Source organism: Phocoena sinus, chromosome 3 (genome assembly GCF_008692025.1).
Source record: "Phocoena sinus isolate mPhoSin1 chromosome 3, mPhoSin1.pri, whole genome shotgun sequence".
In the NCBI taxonomy this organism is placed as follows: domain Eukaryota; kingdom Metazoa; phylum Chordata; class Mammalia; order Artiodactyla; family Phocoenidae; genus Phocoena; species Phocoena sinus.
In genome coordinates, this window is record NC_045765.1 from 162361066 (window position 1) to 162373379 (window position 12314).

The 12314-nt window shown below is 40.0% G+C and overlaps 1 protein-coding gene across 13 annotated transcripts in view; it reads left to right on the forward strand.

The window, feature by feature from the left end:
- DNAH5 (dynein axonemal heavy chain 5) overlaps nucleotides 1–12314 on the forward strand; it is a 262069-nt gene that overhangs the window by 110544 nt on the left and 139211 nt on the right. For 12 of the 13 annotated variants that reach the window (XR_004349093.1, XR_004349091.1, XR_004349092.1 and 9 more), the window contains exons 27-32: nucleotides 95–333; nucleotides 1071–1311; nucleotides 3382–3581; nucleotides 6010–6163; nucleotides 7999–8162; nucleotides 9277–9433. Coding sequence is in view for 10 of the 13 variants with exons in the window: in XM_032625870.1 (XP_032481761.1) it covers nucleotides 95–333; nucleotides 1071–1311; nucleotides 3382–3581; nucleotides 6010–6163; nucleotides 7999–8162; nucleotides 9277–9433 (1155 nt within the window). In the remaining 3 variants the exon portion in view is untranslated. The remainder of the gene's footprint in view (nucleotides 1–94; nucleotides 334–1070; nucleotides 1312–3381; nucleotides 3582–6009; nucleotides 6164–7998; nucleotides 8163–9276; nucleotides 9434–12314) is intronic. The other variant, XM_032625864.1, reaches the window with a different exon arrangement.

Sequence of the window (12314 nt, forward strand, 5' to 3'; positions counted from 1 at the left end):
ACATGTTTGCTTATTGGCCAATCTTTTTTTTTCATTTGCATGTTTATTCACATGTAAATCCTTTTTGATGAGTTTTCACTTGTATTTTTATTAGAATCAATTTGATAATATCTATCGGAAATATATCACCTATACTGGAGGAGAGGAGCTTTTTGGTCTGCCAGTCACACAGTATCCTCAGCTTCTCGAAATCAAGAAGCAACTAAATCTTCTACAGAAAATATACGCTCTGTACAACAGTGTCATAGAAACTGTAAATAGCTATCACGATATTCTGTGGTCAGAAGTAAATATTGAAAAAATCAACAGTGAACTTTCAGAGTTCCAGAACAGGTGAGAAATTAATGTTTATCATGCCCAGAGCTATTGAACCTCAAATACTTTCTTCTTTGATAGGCTGTCAGGGTTCTTTTTTCACCCAGATGCTTCGAAAGCACATCATGCTTCATTGCTGTTGTCCACTGACATCACCCTTGTCAAATGCGATTTATTAATTACCCCTGTGTGTGCCTGGTGAGACAAGCACATCCTTTAAACCTGGATGAATCTTGCCAAGGGCTTTCCTGCATCTTAGAGAGAGCTGATCTCTATTTATATTACACTTACCAACATTTGAAGTTTATGTTAGATGATTTATTTGGAATAAAAGCAAGAGCCCTGCGATATTTCTACATCCTTGAAGTGTTAAACCGCCCCCCCAAAATGGAGGATCATTTGTTGTACTTTTCAGTTGACAGCCTGAAACACTCTGCTGTGCTTTGTACTTGGTAGGGTCTCAAAACATGTTTGGAGAATGGAATTGAATTGGGAAGCACCTCTATTCTTTAAAATAATGCCTTTTACCTAATTTTTATGAGGAAATTGAAAAAAGTCATTCCTGGTTGGGAGGAGCAAATTTCTGCAATGTAAAAGTGTGTTATATTAACAGCTATCCGCTGAGTCATGAGATTTAACAATGTGATGGGTATTTGAGGTGACTGTTTTTGATGGAAATGCTAGCAGACAGTCTTGGATTGGAGACATTCCAGGCTTATATTCGAATGAACTTTCATGTTGGCTTTTCTTCGCAGGTGTCGGAAGCTGCCCCGGGCCTTGAAGGACTGGCAGGCTTTTTTGGATCTGAAGAAGACCATTGATGATTTCAGCGAGTGTTGTCCCCTGCTGGAGCGCATGGCCAGTAAGGCCATGATGGAAAGGCACTGGGAAAGGATAACTGCTCTCACTGGGCACAGTCTAGATGTGGGGAATGAAACTTTTAAGTTAAGACATATCATGGAGGCACCTCTTCTGAAATACAAAGAGGAAATAGAGGTACAATAATTGAGTGTATGTTGTGGGTGGGAGATTGGAAGGTCCCAGGGAATTTGAGAGTTTTCCTACATCATGGTCTGTTGGTGCAGTACATCATGCTAGAACAATCAAAACTCTTTTCCTGGTACTCAGCTATTATTTCTTCAACAAACCTTTATGTAACAGGTTCTGTGTTAAGTGCTGGGGACATACGTTCCTATATTTACAGATCATTAAATAATTTGTATAATTAAATCATTATACAAATGAAGGTGTAGTTACAAACTGCAGTAAATACCATTGAAATGGAAGTATGCTGCTCTATGAGGGCCTCTAATAATGGGGTTGACCTCTCTGGGGGTGGGGCGAGGGCAATGAAGGTCAGGAAGACTGGGTGCTGGGTGAACGGGGTGTGCTTGTGTGGTGAGGGGGTAAGGGGCTTGGAAAGTGCAGAGAAGACAGTGTCAGGCAGGTGGAACAGCATATGTGAAGGGTCTGAGGTGTGTTTAGGGGACCAGACGGCCGAGATGTGGAGGTGGGCGAGAGAGGAGACAGCTAAGTTTGGGGAGATGGAGTGGGTCTAGAATGTGTTATCGATTTCAGTCTGTGAAGCAGTCGGTAGCCAACTGGGGGATGTATTTTGATTGGGGGATGACGTGGTTAAATTTGCATTTTGTAAAGATCACTCCGTTAGCTGTGAGGAGAAAGAATTGGAAAACGGAAAGGGAGAATGCTGGGAAACCAATTGGGAGGTTACTTGAATATCCCCGGCAACAGATAATGATGTGTCAGATGAGGAGGCAGGTAGTGAAGCTGAAGAGGGGAGACAAGATTGAAGAGATCGTTAGGAGGATAGAATGTGACGGAGTGAACATGGTAGGGAAATGGGAGGGGCTAAGGATGAACCCTAGAGTTCTTGCTGAGAGATCTAATTGGGTGATGGTGCTTATGACTGAGATGGGGAATGTTGGAAGGTGATCAGGTGGAATGACAAAGTGCAAAGACTATGAGCTTGATTTTGGGCATGAGTTTGACATTTCACAGATTGTGTTTTGGGTTCCCTTGATGTATCCAAACAGAAGCCCAGTAAGCAGTGGGTGTGGGTCTTTCCTGGAGATACAAAAGGTTGCTGACTGCACGGGTGTGGATATGCTCATCCAGAGAGAGACAAGATAAGACTGCAGAGAAGACAGGGAGGGTGATCAGAGAGCTGGGAAGAAGTCAGATTTCTGTTTACTCCCTCCTCTCGTACTGCATTGATTTGACTTTAGAGTTAAATCAGAGACACATTAAATTTTGAGTCTTTGATGAAAGTGGCAAAATTTAAAAGGTTATTGCATATCTTTTTTATCCTAATTTTTATTGAGATATAATTGACATTTAACATGATGTAAGTTTAAGGTGTTCAACATAGTGATTTGATACATTTATATTGCAATATAATCTCCATTGTAGCGTTAGCTAACACCTCAATTATCATTTCTTCTAGTGGTGGGAACAATTGAGATCTAGTCTTTTAGAAAATTTAATGTTTAGCATACAGTTTTGTTGTCTATAATCACTGTACTGTGGTTTAGATCTCTAGGACTTATTTATCTATTAGCTGTAAATAGATAAAACGTCTCTCTCATTCCCCCACCCCCAGCCCCTGGTAACTACCATTCCACTTTCTGTTTTTTCAAGTTTTTTTTTTTTTTTTTTTTTTAAGATTCCACATATAAGGGCTATCATATAATATTTGTCTTTGTCTGACTTATCTCACTTAACCCAATATCCTCAAGGTCCCTCCATGCTGTCACAAATGGCAGGATTTTCTTTTTTATCATGGCTGAAAATCTTCCACTGCTGTATATCTCTTCTGTCTTCTTTCTTTCTGGAATAGTTTGGTGGTAGATTTTACAGATTAGGATAAATCTATATTATATCTACACACACACACCATTTATTATATTGCAGTTTAGATCTGGAAATGTAAGTATTTATAGATACATATAAAGGAAAGGGTATAGACAGGACCTCTGTTGAACCAAGACTATTTGAGAAGGATGTGTGACTTTCATGTGATAAAATGAGAGCTTGCACTTTTAATAGGACATCTGTATCAGTGCGGTGAAAGAGAGGGACATTGAACAAAAGCTGAAGCAAGTGATTAATGAATGGGACAACAGAACATTCACATTTGGCAACTTTAAAACCCGTGGAGAGCTCCTCTTGAGAGGAGACAGTACATCGGAAATCATCTCCAACATGGAGGACAGCTTGATGTTACTGGGCTCCCTACTGGGCAACAGGTAGGAAAACCGTCCTTCTTTCCCCTGAGGTTTGAGAACCATAAAAACAAACACTTCAAGGGAAATTAATTAAACAAATGCAACAATACCCCTCGTACAATCTATTCAACATTAAAAGTACTTGTTTTAATTTTAGCCTTTGGCACGGCATGGATAAAACTGTTTTGATTTCATTATCCTCTATTTGGGGGATGTGTCTGAGACCATCAGTTGGACAAAATCATGCACCATGTAATTAGCCACTTGGATCTTGTGGAACATTTCAGCTTTGCTGCTGACAAGCCTCACTGCACAGCTGACAGCTCGACAGGCTCTAGATTCCAGAAGGAAAATTATTCTGAATTTTAGAATAATTACTTCAGAAACCTTTCTGTCAACACCTATGGACTAGAAACTCTTAGTTGTGTACACACTTTAATGAGATGACAGATTAAGATAGAGAATGAAGTTAATTCATAAAGAGAAGTAAAGCAGCACAGACCGATACCAGCCTAACATTTCTATTTGATGGTAGCAGCAGAGCTGTCATGCTTTGGACGTGCAAGCCAGAGACGCATAAACTTAGATTTCTTTGGTTCAATGCTTCCTCTGGTGCTTTTTGAAATAATTTTTTTGTTCACCAGGATTTTCTCAAATATATGGTAATTGTGTAAGTGTTTGAAATGAGTAATATAGAATATAAAATTAGGTCTTAGAGATTCAGACTATTGGTAACATTGAGTCTGAACTACTTAGAATTTGGTGAGTTTTAATGAATTTGGTTACTGGTCACACCCAACCAGAATTAAGGACAGATGGAAGATAACATACCCTATGGAGGTAGAAGAAGTACACATATACATTAACTAAACATCATCTGTGTTAGGAATGGGTAAACTTTTCTTACCAATGGCATTGAACCCACAGAGTTGTATGAGGAACACATATTCAACAGAAATTTACGGAATACCGACCACGTGCCATGTGGTCTTCTAGGTGCTGTGGTTAGAAGGGTGAATAAAACAAAGATCTCTGTTGCTATGGACCTGTATTCTTGTGAAAAGCATAAACAAGCAAAAGACCCCAGAAAGATGTGTAGAATATTAAAGCAATCTGCTTAACACTTAAGACTATGGAAATTAAAATTTTATTCACTAATATGACTAATATTTGAGATGACTTCAAGCCCGTATTATGTTGGACTGGAGAGATCAAGAAAGGGTGAAGAAGGAGAAGAGGAAAAACAACAAAAGGACAATCGTTTAGGAGTAGGGTTGTCTACAAATAACAGAAGCACCACATACAACATTGCTTGAACAAGACTGAAGTTTATGTCTTTCTCAAGTAAAAAAAGTCCCAAGGTTGATGGCTCTTGGGAGCCCTTCTCCTCCTTCTACCCCTTACATCCAATGCTGCTGCTCTCCTCCCATCCGGAAGAGTGTTTTTCAGACTTGGCTACACACTAGACACACCTAAGGAACTTTAAAAAATCCCAAAGCCTGGGCCACATCCCAGACTGATTGAATCAAATTCCCAGGGGTGGGATCCAGGCAGGTATTGGTAGGGTTTTTTGTTGTTGTTGTTTGTTTTAAGGTATTGGTAGTTTTTAATATTTATCGGATGATTAGAATGTGCAGCTAGGGTTGAGAAATATTGATGTGGAGCTTAATCCCGGGACTGCACATTGCTGCAAAGGAGGCTGCGAAACTCAGTATTTTAACTGGGCAGCTATGAGTCTAGGTAGAAATGGGGTTCTGTATCTAAAGAAGAAGGAGAAAAAGATATTGGGGGACCACTGTCTGTTTCTGTCTCACGAGGAAAAAGGGAAGATAGATTAACTATGAGAGAGGAAGAAAAGGTGGCTCTCAGGCTTTATGTGTGTACACGCAGAAAGCCTCATGCGTACATGTACACACAGACATGAGTGGGGTGGACAGGAGTGGATGGGAAGTTGGAAGGAGGCTCAGAAGAGGGCAGGCTAAAGAGAGAGTCCAGATAGTATCATATTTGAAAATGGAATTTGTTGTTCGGTCTCTGCCAACGGCTCTGTAATGGCTCCACATTACATGAAAAACAAGAGACTCCATGGAATAGGCACAGAAGCTCAGTGGAGAGAATGTTATTCCCTTGGCGACAGCAACAATGACCAGAATGATACTATTCCAGCAGCTGGGTGGAGTCAAGTCTAACGCTTGATCTGCTTCTTAGATGATACATCTCCCACTTCTCTGTGCCCTGGGTCAAAAGGGAAAAAGTCAGTTTAACAATGCCCAGTATATGGTGATGAATGAATCACTTGGTAGCGTCATTTTAAAAGCCAGCAACGTAATCAAAGTTGTAAAGAAACAGGTGAAAATCAGGATTTTATAAAAACCTCTTTAGTTTGAAAACAACAACAATAAAAACAAAACACTAAAAAAACAAATTCTGAATGTATTTCTCGTTTTAGGTACAATATGCCATTCAAAGGCCAGATTCAAAAGTGGGTGCAATACCTTTCCAACTCAGCAGACATCATTGAGAATTGGATGATGGTGCAAAACTTGTGGATTTACTTAGAAGCCGTCTTTGTAGGAGGAGACATTGCCAAGCAGCTTCCCAAGGTCTTAGAAATTTCTTTATGATTTCATTCGGTTTTTAAACTTAGAGAGCTATCTAATAACTCAGAATGCCCTTAAAAATGCAATAAACTTCAACCTCTATTGAGCCACCCCTTCTCCAGTCTTTTGGTTGTTGCTGTCAAGCTGTTCTTCAAAGAGAGAGAGGGTAATTGTGGAAAAGAGGGGTGTGAAAATGAGAGGAAGAATGCTTCAAAACCGTGAGGTTTTATAGGAAATGGAGGGTTAAAAAACAAAGAATGAATGCCTGCATAATTGATATACTTCTTCAGATAATTTGAAGGTGGAACTTGGAACAGTGTAGAATTACAGAGTGGTTATCTTGACAGTGGTAGGATAATTTGTTCTCTACTACTGACAGTTTAAAATAACCTACACTCTACAATATACCCAATTATATCAGTACTGTAAAATGGGGTGGAAATCTGCAGGGAAAAACTCAAGGATTCTTATCCAATTACGTTAAATAGTTTGCTAAATTATAACGTGTTAACAATACATTTGAGTTTTAGAAGCATGATTGTGTTGAGTGTTCTCTTTGCTTAGGTTTCCTTAGCTTTCTCTTTGGTTAGTTTTCAGTTTAATTATAGAGGGCAGACCCGTTAGCTGATTTATTTTTTGGCTACCAGTGAAATGTATCCATACATTATAATTTTAGGTATTTATTTTTCCTTTATATTTGGGCGTGTTTTTCTTCTTGATGGGTGAAGAGTCTCAAATTGGATTTAATGGAAACTTTCACATGCAATATTGAAGGAGTTAGGTGGAGTTTCTTGCTCTCATACTTGATAGTATGTGCTCATTGGTAAAATATAGAAAGTTTTAAGGAAGAAAAATCACAATTATTCCTACTCTCTCAAATTAATCTGCGCATTTTCCATTTTTCCTAAAAAAGCTATTAAAAAATTTCAGAATATTAGGGTCACACTATAATTAATTTTGTATCTTATTTTTATTTTTTTTTGCGGTCCGCGGGCCTCTCACTGCTGTGGCCTCTCCCGTTGCGGAGCACAGGCTCCGGACGCGCAGGCTCAGCGGCCATGGCTCACGGGCCCAGCCGCTCCGCGGCACGTGGGATCTTCCCGGACCGGGGCACGAACACGCGTCCCCTGCATCGGCAGGCAGACTCTCAACCACTGCGCCACCAGGGAAGCCCTGTATCTTATTTTTAAATGTTTGTTTTCTAAATACACAAATAATGCTCGGTGTAGAAAACTTGAAAAACATAAGATTCACTTAATTTGGAGGTAATTGAAAACAGTTGGGAGGGTGCTTTTCTCCCAAATTATCTTGTGTTGTATTATTATTTATATTAAATATTATTATTATTTTTAGTATTTATTGGACTATAGTTGATTTACAATGTTATGTTAGTTTCAGGTGTACAGCCAAGTCAATCAATTATACATATACATATATCCACTCTGTTTTTAGATTCTTTTCCCATATAGGCCATTACAGGGTACTGAGTAGAATTCCCTGTGCTATACAGTAGGTTCTTATTAGTTATCTATTATATACAGTAGGGTGTATATGTCAATCCCAATCTCCCAATTTGTATTATTATTTTTATACCTGCTTCCTGCTTTTAGTTAACATAATGTAGGTCCCAGGGTTGAGCTAAAGATTCTTATTTAAGAAAGGGGGTGCTCTGGTGCAAAAGACCCAGGGAAAATTGAAATAGAACATGTGTGATATTTCATGTATGCACAGGGTATCCAGAACGGTTACAAGTCTGACCTCAGCGGGAGGTATGTGAGACACTCTGTCCTTGGGATCACAGACGTGTCCAAGTGTGCTTTGTTGCCTTGTGCTCATAGGAGGCCAAGCGCTTTTCCAACATAGATAAATCCTGGGTGAAGGTCATGACTCGGGCACATGAGATGCCCAGTGTGGTTCAGTGTTGTGTTGGAGATGAGACCATGGGGCAGCTGTTACCACACTTGCTGGACCAGTTGGAAATCTGCCAGAAATCCCTTACTGGGTAAGTTCACTCTAAGCATCCTAGAGATGAAAGGGACCAGAGACGCGAGACAGGATTAGCCAAATGGGTGTTCTTTTGCTTAGACTCAATTCATGTCTAACGTGGTGGCTTAGATAAAACCGATAGTTTGGAGCCTTATCGTCTCTCCAGGCAGTTACTAGATTTTCTCTGATGTTTAAATTATAGGCTTTATGGCTTCTTCCATCATTGGGACAAGAGCTTGTAAATATTCTGATGCAGTCCTTGTTTTTTAAGATTAATATACCTGTTTTTCTGATCTCCTTCTTGGATAAACATCTGAAGAAGCAAAATATTTCATTATACTCAACCAAGAACAATATGAACAGTGCGTAGTGTACACAAGCAGCCAAGATTATACAAAAATGAGAGCCTAATCTAATGCCTAGCAATATACACTGACACACCCACACCCACACCCACACTTACATAGATGGAGGCTGGAGGAACTCCAAGAGTAATAAATAATTTTCTTGCCCTTTGGCTAATCACGATAAAATCACTAAGTAGAAATATGTTAAATAGGGAAACAAAAGTGCAGCAGAAGTAGGGTGATGACAGGTAGAACAAACATTCACTGGGTTTTTGTAACTCCTCGAGGCAGAGAACAGTGTCAAGACCCTTCCTTCCATGCAGCTGGATTTTGTTTCTGCTTCAGTGATAGATTCATTGGATTCTTTTAAGATACAATCCTAAGAATGGGAATTGTCAGCCTTTAGCTGACATAGCACTGTGCTTTCAAATAAAATAAAACAAACACAAAACCGAAAGACTCCCTGTGTGTAAATCTTCCTGTCTTCTACAAAGAAAGTACAAATATTTCCAGGCTAAGTCAAATGTGTACATTATACTTGTGAAAAATGAGGAAATTCTATTAATTCTGGAAAAAAATAGTTTCCCAATCAGAATATGGACTCCCACTTGGCAAATTAGTAATGAAAAAAACAAAAACACAGAACGAAACAAAAACATTGAACAGTGTGGGAAAAACTAGATTCTCTCAAAGTCTTTTCCCTTTTTCCCCATCCAGATTAATTTAGTCCTAGAAAGACCTGTTTTGTGTGCTTATGAGGTTTATCTTTTCCTCCCCACTTAGGTACTTGGAGAAAAAACGGCTTTGCTTTCCTCGGTTCTTCTTCGTCTCAGACCCCGCTCTTCTGGAGATTCTGGGGCAGGCATCAGACACACACGCTATACAAGCCCATTTGCTCAGTGTGTTTGACAACATCAAAACGGTCAAGTTCCATGAAAAGGTTTGCCTAATTCTAATTGCTGGCCAGCAATTTACGTATCTTAGAATCTCAACTGTCTTTATCAAATTGCTCTCCAATAGTGTTTACAAAGATTTACTTCCCTGTCCGTTAAATATCACCCAGTGACTAAAAAGATACTTTTGGGCCCAATTTGCCTTCAGAACTATGTGACTTCTTAATATCCAAAGTGTAGATTTGAATAACAGATAGTTTAAATGTGATTAGGAATGCTTCATATGTAGCATTCATAGCTTCACATGCCAAGTTAACTGTTTAGAAATTCAACAAAAAAAAGGAACAGATTTGCTCATCAGATAGGTGCCTTGACTGAACAGAATTCCACAGTGACTTGTTCTAATCAGGCTTCAGATGTTTTTTGGCGTGACGGTCCTCCATGTTTTCATCATACTCCATTGAAAACCTTTTCTTTCCTTTTTGTTTTCAAACACTCCCAACAATTTCTAGAATCATGGAGTTGTATGGGACCCAAAAGAAGTTATCCAACATGAGGAAGACTATACATTTGCTTAGCTGCCAGAAGATATTGTCTCATCTACCCCTTTACCCCCAATTCCCTAAAAAAGTGACCCTTCCAGTTGGATAACGTATTCAGCTCCCTTATGGTGTTTCATACAAACCTTAGTATCATTTATTCATTCATCCCAGAATGCAACTTGCATCTGTTGAGCAAATACCACGGACTAGATGTTGTGCTTAACAATGGGAATATTACCGTCCTCAGGGTTCTCGTGCTCTGGTGGGGTCTACAGAGTGCAGCTCGTGCAGTGGTAGAGCTAGTCCATTGGAGGCCATTAAAAGCCAGTCATTTAAGTTCAAGCCCCTCGCTGTGTGCCAGGCATGATGCCAGTCCTGGGGTTCCAAGGAAGAATATATCGCAATCCATACTGCAGTTGTTTTTATGCAGTACAACATTCAAGAGAAATTTGGCAATTAAACCAGCGATATTTTTGACTTGCTGTGTTTGTGTGATGCACAAGGAGCATGGAGATGCCCACCAGGGAGCCCTAACCTGTGTGTAAGGGGTGTAAGAGAAAGCTTCCTGTGGGACAATGTGGTGTTTGAACTGATTTTTTGAAGGTGAGTGGAACATAACCAGGCAAGTGGGGAAGGGACGCACAGTCTGGCCAGAGGAAGGGCAAGTGCAATGGCCTGGAGGTGTGGGCAGTCTAGGATGTCAGAAGTGTGGGTATGTGAGGGAGTGTATTACTTTCCTAGGGCTTCCATGGATTAAAACAACAGAAAATTATTCTCTCACAGTTCCGGAGGCTAGACATCCAGACTAAGGTGTTGGCAGGGTTGGTTCCGACCGGAGGCTCTGCAGGAGAGTCTGTTTAGTGCCTGTCTCCTAGTTCCCAGTGGTGGTCAGCAATCCTTGGTGTTCCTTTTCTTGCAGACACATCAATTTGACCTCCACCTTGTCTTCACTTGACATTCTCCTTGTGTGTCTGTGTCTAAATTTCCTTCTTCTTCTAAGGTCATTGTATTCGGGTCCACCAGCATCCAAGATGACCTCATCTTAACTTGATTGCACCTTCAAACACCCCATTTCCAAATCAGGTCCCACTCACAGGTACTAGGGGTCAGGGCTTCCATATATATTTTTGGAGGAGACAGTTTAACCCACAAATGGGGTGATGAGCAAAGGGAAAAGAGGGAGAAGGAGGCATGGACCATATTCCAGAAGGTCAAGCCATCACACTATGGAATGTACTTCATCATGAACGTGACAAAAGGTGTGGGAGGTTTTCAGCAGAGCAGTGACCTGATTTGTGTTTCAGAAAGAGCCTCTGGCTCAGAGTAGGAGGCAGAATGGAAGGGGGCAAGGAAACCAATTTCAAAAGTGATTGCAAAGTCAGGATGGAAAAGGCCGAGTTGCTACAACAAAGGGGGTGGGTGGAGAGAAAGAGAAGACCGTATGGATTGAATGGTTTAAAAATTGATCTTTCTTGTAGATCTACTGGATGCGTGGGTTGAAAGAGGGCATTGAATTACCGAGGAAGTTCTTCTTGATGTTTTCCTCAAATCCTTCTGCTTTAGCACCAGGACTTCATGGTCCTAGAGTGAAGCTTCTCATTGTTTGATTGTACATTGAAGATAATTGAAACTTCCTCATTTTCAGCCTCTGTTCCTAGCAATTACTTCTTAAAAATAAATAGCATTGCTTTTTTTTTTTTTTCTTGTTGCTGTTCCTACCATAAGGTTTCTACAGCCAGGGGCAGATCCTGGTTTTGTGGGTCCTAAATCTTATAAAATTATAAATACAAATTTATATTCAGGACCTAGAAGAGTCTGTGCAAGTGAGGGACCCTGAAACTTAAGGCTCATTAGCTTCTTGGTAGATCACTTCTGTGGACAACTAAGGAGGATTTCATTAATACAGACTAAATCTGGGCCCAAGGGAACAATATTCCACTTACTAGAGAACAAAACAACAAACAAAACTTTGCATTTACTTTATACTTTGCATCACAGTTGTTCCTTGGTGTCTGTGGGGAGGATTGGTTCCAGGACCCCAGCAGATACCAAAATCTGTGGAGGCCTAAGTCTCACATAAAATACTGTAATATTTGGATATACCTACACATGGTTTCTAGATTACTTATAATACAATACAATGTAAAGGTTATGTAAATAGTTGCCAGCATGTGGCAAATTCAAGTTTTGCTTTTTGGAACTTTCTGGAATTTTTTTTTTCAAATATTGATCAGAGGTTGGTTGAGTTTGTGGATTCAGAAACCATGGATATGGAGGGCCAACTGTATTTTGCATAACTGCATGAGTGTCCTGTAAGGTGAGTTGGGAAGTAGGACAGGCATGATTTTTAATGACTAAATATAAGCAAGAAATTTAGTCCTCCGAG